Source organism: Crocodylus porosus, unplaced genomic scaffold (genome assembly GCF_001723895.1).
Source record: "Crocodylus porosus isolate Cpor-Errol unplaced genomic scaffold, CroPor_comp1, whole genome shotgun sequence".
In the NCBI taxonomy this organism is placed as follows: domain Eukaryota; kingdom Metazoa; phylum Chordata; order Crocodylia; family Crocodylidae; genus Crocodylus; species Crocodylus porosus.
The window spans coordinates 196,174,901-196,188,378 of record NW_017728906.1 but is presented as its reverse complement, the minus strand read 5'-3'; the positions used below and the strand labels follow the sequence as shown (position 1 = coordinate 196,188,378).

The 13,478-nt window shown below is 43.7% G+C and overlaps 1 protein-coding gene across 5 annotated transcripts in view; it reads right to left on the bottom strand.

Annotated features, from left to right (window-relative positions):
- TENM4 (teneurin transmembrane protein 4) overlaps positions 1 to 13,478 on the bottom strand; it is a 760,950-nt gene that overhangs the window by 202,759 nt on the left and 544,713 nt on the right. For 4 of the 5 annotated variants that reach the window (XM_019530413.1, XM_019530415.1, XM_019530417.1 and 1 more), the window contains one exon: positions 896 to 1,066. The exons of the other annotated variant lie outside the window; for it this stretch is intronic. In XM_019530413.1, coding sequence (XP_019385958.1) covers positions 896 to 1,066 — 171 coding nt within the window. The remainder of the gene's footprint in view (positions 1 to 895; positions 1,067 to 13,478) is intronic. 5 annotated transcript variants of the gene reach the window in all.

Sequence of the window (13,478 nt, the reverse complement as noted above, 5' to 3'; positions counted from 1 at the left end):
TATTCACCACCTCACAACTAATATTCACCAAAACCAGGCAGTAACTATAGATTTCCTGGAATGGAAATACATTTTATTTCAATTTTGCTTAAAGAGAAGAGGATGCAGCAAACAGTAACTTTATCAGATTCAACTTTGAATTCCCTGTTTCTCCACCCGTTTTCTTGGCAGTGACAAAAAACGGCACTTTGCAGGATCTCCACGACTGGCCCAGCTGGTTCCAAACAAAGTGTCTCCGAATAGTATATTGTTTCCTAGGTTAGACCCCAATGCTGCATGGTTCTCAGCATCTCACGTACCTTCCACTTCAGCTGCAGGTGAAATCTGTCAATCCCAGGCAGATTTTGCACTTTGCTGAATGAAGTTCTGCCAAGAGATGGCCAACTTCAGAAAGTGAAAGTTTGCCGGGTCTACAGCCCTTAATAAATCTTGTGGTACTCAAATCCCGGACAACTAATATCCCCAAAGAAACATGAGAACAAGCATTTTGGTTTTGCTGTAGGAAAAGCACAACCCAATCCTCAAGGTGTCATTTTGACTTGCAAGACATGAAGGTGGTTTCTTATGAAATCTGCCCTTAGATGACATGAAGTAGGGTTTTTGTGGTGAGGGTACCATACCCAAATGAAATGCAGGGAGGTACTTCCCTCTTGAGAGCCGTCTTGAGCACTGATGAAGATGCGGACTATGTTAGTGCACATTAAAAGGATAGGACACTTAGAAACACATGAGAACATGACTGACGACTACTAGTTCTAGACGTGACAGACTGGAAAAGCACCAGACTACGGTGCTGGAGGAAAGGCAGTATTGGAGGGGAATGGAGCATGAGATTGGATGGCTGGAGTTCAGAGGCAGACAGAGGACTCACAACATGGACACACACCAACCATACCTTCGCTGGGTCCTTTGCCTTTCCTGTCAGGTAACTCTAACCCTGTGCCCCCTGAGGGATATAAGGAGACGTCCGTTGGCACTGGCCAACTGCTGGATGTGTCTTCTGTGATTTCATACATCTGCCCTTCCATCGGCTGCAGGTGCCAGGTTAGGCCAAACAGGTGCATGGCTGTGGTGAGCAATGAGAAAAGTCATCTTTTTCTGCTGGGAAGAGCTTCACAACTACAGGGAGACACTGCCGACCCTCATCCTAAGGTTGTACGCTACTCCCTGCTAAAATGAAACGTAGGGGGTTTCAGGTCATGTCACAGCTCATGTTGGTACTGCACTACTACCAAGAAAATATCAATTTCTTGGGACTACCCTCCACTCACTCAGCTTTTGCCCTGGTTCAGCTCTGTTGACTCCAATGTCTCCACATACGCCTGAACCAGGGATGGAAATTCATTGAACAGTCTTCCAAACTTAGGGGGTGGCGCACGTTATTTCCCTATGTCCAGGACATGGAGCCTTTGCATTGCATTAGTGTATGAACAAGTTATTGTCCAAATTCCTTATTTATTTTTTATTCAGCCCTCCTCCAGGGAAACTCTCACTGAGTCAATAGGATTTCTGCCTCGGAAAGAGATGAATAAACTTTTAGGAGTTCCAAGGTCAGCCTCAAACTCATCACTTGGTTAGTGTTATGCTTTTAGTTGTATGTGGATGGGTGCGAGTAGATGCAACTGAACACTCCTCCGCGCATTTCCAGTTTTCTCCTAAGAAGGGCAAAAATACATCCTTGAGATTTAACCATGAGTAACACCAACTGGACTTGCATGATTTCAGGATGGTGCGTTGTAGGTTTCTGGGATCATGCAAAGCCATCGAGTACATGACTCTGTTCCAAGACGTTACATAAAGGGCAGTGAAGTTGAGGAACGAGAAACAGCACTTAAAAGGGAAACGCATGTATGGAGAGAGGCATGCTATGCAATTAATACTTGCCCTCTGAAAACGTAAAGGTAAACAGTGTAGCTTCCTGTATCAGTCCTTCCTTCTCCAACATAAACATTTCATATTTAATTACTATCCAGTTTACCTTCAAGCTCTTCTCAGTTAAATGATCTGATACCCACTATACTTGGAATGACATTTTCCTATTAAGGGTGCACTCTGCTATCTTATACTATAGATCCTCTGAGAAACTGTACAGTGACATAAACGTCAGAACATAAACAGAAGGTAGGAAATAGGAAAAGCACAGATCATTTTTGTTGGCTAAGCTGTCATTTTATTTACAAAATTAAGTTCGAGTTTGTCAAACAGGCTGATGAGGAACACGGAGTTTATTTAAATCTCTGCATGGGGAACAATCTTTTTTAAGTTGATCAAAAAGGCATGTGACCAGTTCTTTTAAAATAAGATGTTCAGATATACTTTGTAAAATTCCCCCTTTCTTCTGCTCTGCTCACAATTAGATTATTCACTAGCATGAATAAGACTGCCTTGCAGCAACAGAGAACGGAATATAGCTAAATAGAGTGAGAGCAGAATTCCCACTTTATGAAATAAATAGGCACTGGGTTTGTTACCAAAGCCTTAATTAATCCATTAGGAAAGAAAAACCCTTCAAAAATTCCCTAGTAGAAAGGAGAGACTCTCGGGGACCTGTTCAAAAGCAGAACATTCCTATGCAGGTCCACATACAGGTCCACAAAGAGCTGGGAAGCTGCAGATAGAGCTGTTGATTCAGATATGACTCTTAGGATACACTGGCAAGTGTTTTTCCTGTTAAATAGGCCAGTGGGTTTCTACAGAAATACTATATGTGGTGGGGGGCTGGGGTGGGGGGAAGAGGAAGAAATCAAACAGATCAAATATGCGGAGGATGAAGAGCTTGCAGGGAACCTCGGGCACTGATCTGCCAAAACAATGACATGCTACTTTTATTCATACCAGGTAAGAGCATAATTTGCACGCCGGTCTCAATTAGCTGCCTATTTCTTACCCTGCAACAAACTCCAGTACTACACATGTCTGCTAAGTGCATAAATTGTTAAATGCATAGCTTGCTGGAACCACAAATGTAAAATAAACTGCCTGAGTTTAGTGGCAACGCACAGGGGGTGCACATGGGAGGAGGTGCACGTGCACCCCCTGAGAGCACCGGTGCACCCCCTGACTGGCTGCGCTTGCCACTTAGGCAATGGGCAGGGGGGGCAAGTGGGAGTGGCAGTGCCCACCCTGCAAGCGCCAGAAGCAGCTGCAATGATTGGTTGCAGTGATCAGCTATCTCACGATCGGCCGCAGGGACACCCCCCACCAGTCAGCAAGATCGGCTGCGGGGGGGTTCCCTGTCCCCAGTCTCTGACTGGCCGCTGGGAGCTGGGACGTGCTCCTCCTGACTAAGGTGGCACCAGTCGCCCATGCTTGAGTTCACAGCTCGCCAGGACAAGAAATGTAAAACTTGTCAATACATCTCTACCCCCCACAATAACTATATCCCACAACAGAACCATCCCCATTCCTGGATCTTATACCTGCACCTCCAGAAATGCTATATATCTCATCCAGAGCATTGAATGCCCTGATGGAAAATATGTAGGAGAAACCAAACAACAACTGTGTACCAGGATGAACGCACACTGGGTGCGTCTACATGAGACGCTTACTGTGCAGTAGCCTAATAACACTGCGCAGTAGCACACTGCTCAAAAACCATGCTAATAAGCTACTGCACATTAATGAACATGTAGACGTGCCCACTGAAAATCTACCAAAGACTTTTTTTTTTATACAACATTCATGCAGGTCTATCTTAAACTAGTTCTGGCCACTTTGAAGCAGTTTATGTGCACTGAACTTCTGTTCTGTTGCATGTTTAAACCAATTTCCGATCATGTAAACTGGTTTATGTGTAACGTCTGTCCATAGCCTATGGGAGGCTGTGGAAATGAAGGGAACTGATCTGTTTCAGGCCTACTAATTCCATAGCATGGAGATACCCGTAAGCAATGTTCGTTAAGCATGAGACACTATCTAGCTTCCCTCACTTTCAAGGCTTCTGATAGTTTCAGGATCAGTACCTTTAAGGAAGAGTTGCATGCCTTGTGCAAAGTTGCCCAAGGTGTCCCAGTCTCCAGGTAGATGTAATTAGCCCATGAGCAGGGCTGTACTAACATGGCTGTTCTGCTTTGGACTTCAGCTATACCCTAAGAAATGTACCAAATAGTCCAAAGGTTCACTTAATGACTTTGTGCCCTGGGCAGCTGCACCAGCCAGGCTGCAAGTATTACAGCTCTAATTGATATTTACCTTCTCCTGCTGGATGTTGTGAAGCCTGGTTCATGAATATTCGTAAAGAACCTGAAGGTCTTTGGCTAGAGACTGCATTTGGCTGCACTGGAAATGTAAGGCTGGCACGGAAGCCTTAATTAGAGAGCCAGCTTTTGTTGTCAGCTAACAAAGCTATCACCTAAAATAGAACTGCGGTGGTTGCCACGTGTTGACCCCGGCATCTCACAGGCAACATGTAAGGATTAGATACATGTGTTGAAAGTACTTGCAAAATATAAAATGTGTTAATTATTATAATACCCCCTCTAAGTACTAACTGAAGTGAGAGAGCTGGAATAAGCACACCAGACTAGAGGTAAGGTACATTGAGACTGCTCTACGATGCTCATGAGGACATGACTGGACAGATTAGAATCACAGACTCATAAAGAAGTGGGACTGGACGGGACCTAGAGAGGTCACATCTAGTCCAGCCCACTGCCCGAGGCAGGATCATCCTTATCCAAACCATCCTACACAAATCCATTGTCTATCCTCTTAGCATTACTGACACAACACACAACATAACCTAACCTACCACAGGTAAAACCAGAGGACCACAGAGTACAATGTCCTGCTGCTGTAAAGATAGATACGCAGCCTTATAAGATAGGTAGTTGCAACCCAACCACTGCAAAGGCAGATAAAAAAAGCACAACACTTTTCTCCCAACCAGAACAGAAACTCAGCATTTTCTTTGGAGGCTCTGGTTCAACTTATTTTCATAAGAAACCATAATATCTTGCTTCTCATTAGGTCATTATTATTACTATTTTATAAATACCAAGAATTTATGCTGTTGCAAGCTGGAGGAAGAGTCTGCCTCCCTTTTGCTCTCCCCTAAATGCCACCCTTTTGCTGAAATGTCAAGCAATACCAGTGAAGGATGCTTTGGATTTGTAGATCTCAGTGGGATAAACTGTTGATACCCGCTGTTGCTTAAAGGTTTTTGAGAGTTGCACGATTCAATCATGCTTTGTGCTAAATGGAAGCAGCGTCCTTCTGGCTGAAAAAAGGGGAATGAGTGGGGGCCTGGAACCACGCACGAGACTCACAGCCACATGCTTTGAAGTGTTAATGGTTCCTAAAAGCAAAGTGAAGCCATAATAAAGTGGGGACTCCTGATGTTCTTAGTCCTCAGTTCATGTTGAACCCACTGCTGACATTTTCTTTGCCTTCTCCACCCCCAGCAAGATGTACAAAGTGGCTCTCAAAGTGCAAGTTGCACCCTGATAATTTCCCCTGCCTGCCACCGAACGTGAAGGTCAATAGATATCTTGATACTGAAAGCTCCCTGTATATTAAAAGAGCGCAGTGCAATTAGCAGCCATTAAGATGTACCACTCAGTACAACATCATTTCGCTTTCACAGCCTGGGAAGCCTTTTGGCATGCACTTTTCAGAAGCGCTGGTTACATTTCTATTAGTTAATAGATCTAATAGGCTCTTTATTTGGGCTTGCTTAGAAGTGAAACAGTATGTAGGGAAATCCAGTGAGGGTGCTCACTGGGGCGTATCAACACCGATCCATTGGAGAAAGCCACAGCAGGGGGACATGTGACCTATCAGGCTTGTGTTTTTTTGAAAATCATTTTTAAATGGAGTTGAAATGCTGGTGAAAGGAGTCCTGGACACTGAAATTTGCCACGCAGATAACAGCCCAGAGAGTAAGAGGCACATTTCTTTACTGCTGTGCCAACAGCAGGTCTCCACCCTGTTTTTAGTGGCTAAACAGGGTTTAGTCTCTACAGTCCTTTCTACCCTCAGCTCTTCTGCTGAGCCTTTTGCCAAGGGATGCTGATTAATGCTAGCCAGCTGCGGTCTGATGTGGCTGTGTGCTAAGGCACCAGAGTCAGATTCACTGCAGAGAGGCAGTGGTATGGGTCTTCCAGTGGCTTTGTTTCATTTGCTAGAGCTGAATGATTTTGATTTGCAAATGAAACACGAGTTTTTGAGGACACTGAACGTGCAAGCTCATTATTTTTGTTTCACAACAGCTTCCTTTTTTGCCCAGCATTCTTCCTCTTGCACAGCTCCTCTTGGGAGCGGAGAGCGTTGTTCTATGCTGTTGAAGAGCCACAAAAATTGAGAGAGGGGATCAAAGTTTGCTTTCAATAGGCAGGGTCTTCTGGATATCGTTCCATTACTGGCTTGGCTTATGACACAGCAAAAGGAGGCAGTCCAAAAAAAAAAATCCTACTCAGCAGAAGAGAGAAGCTAAAGGAACATTTCAGATGAAAAAAGACAAAGAAAGTAATTCACATGGTCAACAAAATGGACATCTCTTGGGACAGGTTGATGGAGTGAGGGAGTTCGCACCAAGAGGCAGATGATTGTGATAGATCACAGGGAGAAGAAAAGACAAGACATGCTTAGTGAAGCATAAGAGACCTCCGAAAACCTCAGAAGTCAGCAAAAACAGTGAAAAACACATTGCTGGCCTTTTATTAGCTTGTTGACTTGCCTGGGCCAGCAAGGTAAGGGTAATAAATAACCAATACAATCAATTATGGCGTTTGAAATTAAGGTCCAATGGAAAGGCTCTGGTTAAAAACACCAGCTGCTTTTCATTGTGTTCAGAGAGGGCCGTGGAAAGTGCATTTGTGGTGTAGTCTCACAGCCGCTGGCTGTTATGTCCCATGCTAGTCTCTGAGGGCCAAACTGTGAAGCCATTACTCACTGCTTGGTCACTCCTTACACAGGCAAAACTGCCGCTGAATGAGTAGGAAATGAGAACTGCTTCATGATTTGGCTCTGAGTGATTATAAAACAAAAAAGAGAATTACTCAGAACAGAGAAAGGCTCAAAAGGAACAATGAGCAAATACTAATATAATGATAATTATAATGGGAACAATCGCCTTGGTTTTCAAAAGGCCCATAAGGGTTTTAGGCATGCAGATCCTATTAAAATTCAATAAGATTTGGATGTGTAATTCTCTCAGGCCCCCCTGAAAATCCCAGCCAACACTGAAACGGTAATGATGCTCAGCAATTATACTCTGCCTTCCACCTCATGATGTCGATGCACTTGACATGAACATACAGTGGGAATGGGAAAGCCAAGTTTTCTGTCATAATGGCTCCTTCCTCCTCTGGTAGAGGCAGGGTGCCACTGAGTCCCATTTTAAGAAGTGCTGCCACCTCATATGCGGCTGCAGAGCACTTCCGGCGCACCGGTACAACGAGAGCTGGGCCAACCTCTACGGGGAAGGAATCGGTGTTCTTGTGAAAAAGGCTTTTCCCACGCTAATGCTCTCTCTGTCCCTGACAGATACAGCCTATGCGGATCTAGCAGAAACAAGCAGAAAAAGGTGATGAGGACTATGGCTAAGTACACAAGTCACAAAGCCAGAGGCTGAACCAATTCGATCTTCACAGGTTTCTCTAAGCTGCGTAGACTGAACCGAAAATGAAGCCAACTGGTATTACCTAACTCAGGTAAAAGTTGGATACTACATTCATCCAGGTCTATCTGAAAACTGGTTTTGGCCATTTTGAAACCAGTTTATGTGCATTGGACTTCTGTTTTGTAACAGGTTTAAACTGGTTTCTAATTGCTTCCACCTGTTGATGTGCAATGTCTGTCCCCAAAAGAAGAAGAAGAAAGGGAACAGGGTGAAGAAAACAAGAAAGCAAGAGAAGGGATGTAGGAAAATGCCAGGAGAATGACAATGTGAGGAGAGAGGAAAGATTATGAAAGAGTACGAGAGAGGGGAAAAGGAGCAGGCAGAAGAGTTCTTCATACAGGCCAGGAGGGTTTTAGGACTCGTTTTAAATCTTCCATTCTTCTTCTGCCTCATCCACTTCTTTGATGTAGCCCCTTTTCAGGCATTTCTCAGACTCTGACCTAAATGTCCACTGATCTTCTTTTACAACAACCACACCTTTAGAAGGAGTCCTGATCAGTCCCTTTTTTTCCTTTCAGTTGAAATAAATGGGATTCTACGCAGGGTTAATTCTGCCTCGAGTCAATGTATTGCTTTCACTCCTGCCTCTGGGATAAACTTGACTATAATTATCTGGATAACCGTCTCTTGCACTACACTTAAATTATATGATTTCTGGAGAAGTGGGAGAATTGACTGAGGCAGAATTAATCATACTTTTGTGACATTCCATGTTGTTATGAAAAAGAGACTTTCATCAAGAAATAATCACCAGTTTGTCAATCGTCAATAAAGCAAAGAAGAGGGACACAAGTTTAAGGGTAATATAAAACAGTAAAACAGACATTAGAGGAGGAAAGCAAACAAACCCTTCCTTGCAAAGTGGCTACTGCCATTTAAGTCAGGCATGAGTGAACTTTATCCTGAGTGACAGATGGGCAAGGTACTGAAAATCCAGGAATCAAGAAACCTCACTGCAACTACCCATGGCAATTGGTGTGAGACTGGACTCGGCATAAGCGGAGGTCGGTCCATTGTGGCTGTTCTCTCTGGGCGCATCTACACGTTCATTAATGTGCTTTTGCTAATGCACATTAAATATGTGCATTAAATATGTACCCCTTTGTGAGGTACTAGGAAAAGGCACGTCAGCCTACTTTAATGCACATTAGCGTAAGCACGCTTTTGGTGACACGTTAATGTGCATTAAAATAAGCTAATGTGCATTAAAGTGCACATATAGACGTGTTCTCTGTGTATATGAAGGTGAAACCTCTGGCTTGTGATCTATGGCCTCCATTCCATTCAAGCACCGCCACTTTCCTGTGTCCTGTGGGGCCTCCAAAGGCAAGTAGAAGGCCTACAAAACAGCAGTTTAGTTCTTGATTGCATTTAGTAGGTAAAACAAACAACCCCCACCCCCACCTCAAACCCCAGCCTTCCAGCTGCAGCATCACAGTCCTTTGAAACCTTTAAGGAAGAGACTAGAAAGGCCTGCTCTACAATGAAGCAGTTAAGCTGAACATTTGTTCAATGCAGAGAGTCAGCACTTCCTATTGAGCATCTTCCTAATTACCCCCGGGATGAAAGAATTTCAAGTGATTGCCTGTCCATTCAAACTACTAATAGATGATCCCTGGCCCCTCCAGTGCTAAAGTGGCCACTAGCACACTTGTCATTTCCTGCAGAGAAAGGGAAAATCATTTAAAAAGGCTTGGCATATTTAGATTAATTCCTTTAGGAAAATTTTTTTTCAAGTGTCAACCTATGAAAAAAATAAATGAGTTTTATGTAAAGGTGTTGTGGCTTATCAAGAAAGCTGTCTGCCTATGTACAATCTGTAATTTCCCCCCTTCTTTCTCCTCACTCACACCATTTAGAAAGTAGAAGGGGAAGTTGCAAGATGGATCTCGGCAACATTTTGCTGTTCTTAGGCAGCTTACTGCACTGAAGCAGCTTATTTCAGTCCCACAGCTGCTAGTAAATGTGGTGTTATACATACCCAGACCTTTTTCAGTAAAATAATATTTTTCCTTCTAGATTCCCTTTATGGCAGGGACTATATTACTCTATATATTACAAATGTATTTCTTCACGGTCAAAGTCAATTATAAGATAGTCCCACTGTACCTCTAAATGGAGTTTTAATTTGTGTATATAATATTAGAAATAGGGATTTTCCCATTGGGATATTCACTTCAATTAGAGAAATGAGGACAGATGATCTTAACAGGGGGGGCTCCCCCCCTGCTTTGTAATTGCTAAAATTCTGGGTTAGCCTGTTGTGGACAGTATAATTTTACATACACCATTTCATTAAGCACCTATAAATGGCTGATCCCTAATTAAAAGAAGGTAATTCACATAGTTAATTCACATCGTTAAAGAGTACCTCCTGTACACTTCTCCCTGTCCCCCATTATCTCCACCTGGATTGTTTTGTCAGAACAACTGCTTTCTCCCAGTGATACACAAAGTTGTATAATTCCTGTATCTGTGTCTTGCTACGTCATCCAGCATAATGGAAATCTGGTCTTCCAGTCCAGCCATTTGCCTGTCAATTCCATCATCACTAAAATGTCAATTAAGCATTTGTTATTATTTATTATTTATATGGTGGTAGCATCTACGATCCCCAGTTAGGGTTGTGCTAAGTGCTGTACACACGCTGAATAAAAAAAGAAGGCAAGCTTCTTCGGGTAGATGTGGTATCTTTTATTAGACCAACAGAGTAGCTGGAAAAAAGTTATTTGCAAAGCACTTAGACCACCTAAATCACAGTCCTCAGTGCTGGTCATTACACATAAGGATGTGACAGGTTTCCTCATGTATGAGTTTTAAGGAGACTTAGGAGATGACAAAGAAAAGCCTATTTAGAAAAAGATGAAGAATATTTTATGATCTTTCCTGAAGGGAGCTTGAAAAAAACCAAACTGTTCATGGGGAAAGGTAATTTGAGGCTAAAATCTTCACCACTTTCTCTGTGTGAAAGCTGGCAAACTGAGACCAATGTATAGACTCAGGAAGCTGATTAAGTGGATGACACAGCAAAATCAACAACACTGTACTCTCCCATCCCACTCACACTCCCTCTCCCTTCAAGACCATGGGCAAAATCCAGCACAGCACTCCAGGGAGCTATGAATCTAAGTGAATGGTACAGATCAGTGTTAAAAGCTCTCTCAGTAACAAAATTTAAGGTAACATGACAATTTGTATGCTCTGGGCTCAGACTGAACCCAGTGCACAGACCAGGGCAACAGCAGCCAAATGTAACCCACAAAGCTTTATAATGAGGTCCCACAGATATCTTTATATTTGCTTACATTCCTACCTCTGCCTCCATCTAAAAAGAAGGTTATACTTGCAAGGGTTTAGCACTCTAACATTAGGGCTAGGGACAGACATTGCCCATAAACCAGTTTAAGTGATCAGAAACTGGTTTCAACCTATAACAGAACAGATGTTCAGTGCACATAAAGCAGTTTGAAAACGGCTGAAACCAGTTTGAGATAAACCTGTTTGAATGTAGTGCCAGACTTAATGGAGTTGGGTCAAACTGGTTTATGCAATGTCTGCCCCAGACCCCTTGCTAGTTTAAGTTAAACCAGACTCCCCTAGCATGCTTTCTAGGCTGGGCGGGGCTCTCCGCTCCACAGCAGGGCTGGCCCCTCCCTTATGCTCCCTGGTTGCAGCTCCAGCTGCGACTGCCTGGCTTCCCCCTGCTCTTCCCCTCCTCTCCCCACACGCTGCTAAGCAGGGATACCCTGTCCCCTCTGCTTTACACACACACATCTCAGCATTAGCTAGCAGACCACATGCTGGCTATGGTCCGCACTGTGGCAGCCAGGTCACAGGCAGAATCAACAGGTAATTGGTCGTGTCCCTCTGTTGTTTTCTTAATGGGTGATAAACACTGAATTAGGGGTGATGAACGCAGTGTTATCAATTCCCTGCTGGGCTGGTCAGAAGGAGAAGGGAGGGGCCCACCCTAAACAGAGTGTCCTGCCAGGGCTCAGCATTGTGGAAGGGGAGGGAGGGCTGCTGGTGCCCCCTGGCTTCTAGCCTAAGCCACTGCAGGCACGTGCCTGCATTTCTGGGTTGTCTGTGCAGTTACAAACTGATTCAGCTTAGCCAGGTTAGAATAACCTGAAAAGCTTGAATCAATTCAGGCTCAGGCTTTTTGAATGCCTGTCCCTAGCCTAGAAAAGGCCAGAATTATAGTGGCCTGAACAACTTTAAATGGCAACTGTATTCCTATGTATTAGGACAATCTTTAAATACAAATTCACAGGCTATTTTTCCACCTTACCTCTTCTGGAAGGACAAAATGCAGGGGAATCTGCAGCTTCAGGATTGAGCATGCTCAGTGAAGAGGTGACCTGTGCAGTTATGATCAACATTAGGTCTGCAAGAGGATGCAGCATGCTTAGCTGCTCTCTGGAGATGCTGCCCGTGCTACCCTATACAAAAAGGATCTGTGAAGGGATACTGCCGCAATGCCTTTGCAGGGTTGCCACACAGGGCATGAGGGACTGGGCACGCTCAGCGCAAGTAGACTCCTCTCAGAGCTGCCAGGTACCAGCAAGACCCTACTGAGGGAGGACTCAGTTCTGCCAGACATAGGTGAATTTTTAAAGATACAGCAAAGACAAGTTACCTGCAACCACAGCAAGGCTCTTGAGCAGATTCTGTACTACCCTGAGCCTTGGGCTGTCACCTGCACCTTTGCAAAATAGATACAAAATAGTAGTGAGTCAGAACCGCCACATTTCATGGTGGTGAACAACTACATCAGATGCAAAGTGGAGAAGAACCAGGCCGTATGTGCCTGACTGCACATTACCCTGCTAAGGTGCCAATGTCTGAGACAATTTCAGCCATCTTTTTGGATCCAGCTATTCTGCAAATGTGGCCATATCAGAATCACCAGTTAGAATCAGGATAACTGTTGGCATGTGGCACATACAAGCCTTATCTTTCCCTATGGGCATTAGCTCTGGAAGGATAGCCAATGTAAATCAACTGTCTCTGACCACTAGCATTATTTCTTCTCGTAGTCTAAACCTGCCATTTTTTTTCTACTTAGTGATCAACCATCAGAAACTGCAGATAGCTCCTTCTACACTACCAGATACGGTTTATTTCTCTAATGGATTCCTTCACTGACAACAGTGGCTCTTCTGTATTTCTACTAGAACCAGAGTTAGCAGGGGTAGAAAATTTTAGAGAAGCCAAGCAAGGAAAGGTAAGGTCATTCTTACTGCTGACAAGATCTTTACATTAGATATGGGAACCATGCTTCAGCTGTACAAAATGGACCATATGCCATTCAACAACTAAGTTATGCATGACAGTGCTTGAAACAGGTTGCCATACCCAGTTCCCAGCACTTTTGCTGCTGGCAGGCTTCTGACTGCACTGTGGATTGGGCTTCAGTGCAGGGCAAGTCAAGCTAAAAGGCAGGTAAGAAAGGCCGGTTAGTATGTGAGGGAACAGTAATTCTTACATTTAAACTTAATGGTCAGTTTCCAAGGAAACTCTGAATATCAGCTCTCCATTCATTTGCAAACAAAGTCATGGTGTGTCACAGTTTATTACATTGGTGCTCCTGCCAAAGTCCAAAGGACCACTCATGGAGCAGATCTGTCCTAAAATGGGCAGTGATGCTATCATCTCATTCTCAGGAAAAAAAGGCCTGGATTTCTTGCTGTTAAACAGGTTGACCTATTAAATCACTTTGGTAGCACAGTTTAACAGCACTTCACTCACAGTTGCAAATATGTATCTCTAGTGGACATTGCATACAACATGCTCATATTTCAAATGACAGAATAAGCTGTAAACATAAAAAATGGATACAAGCAAATATATA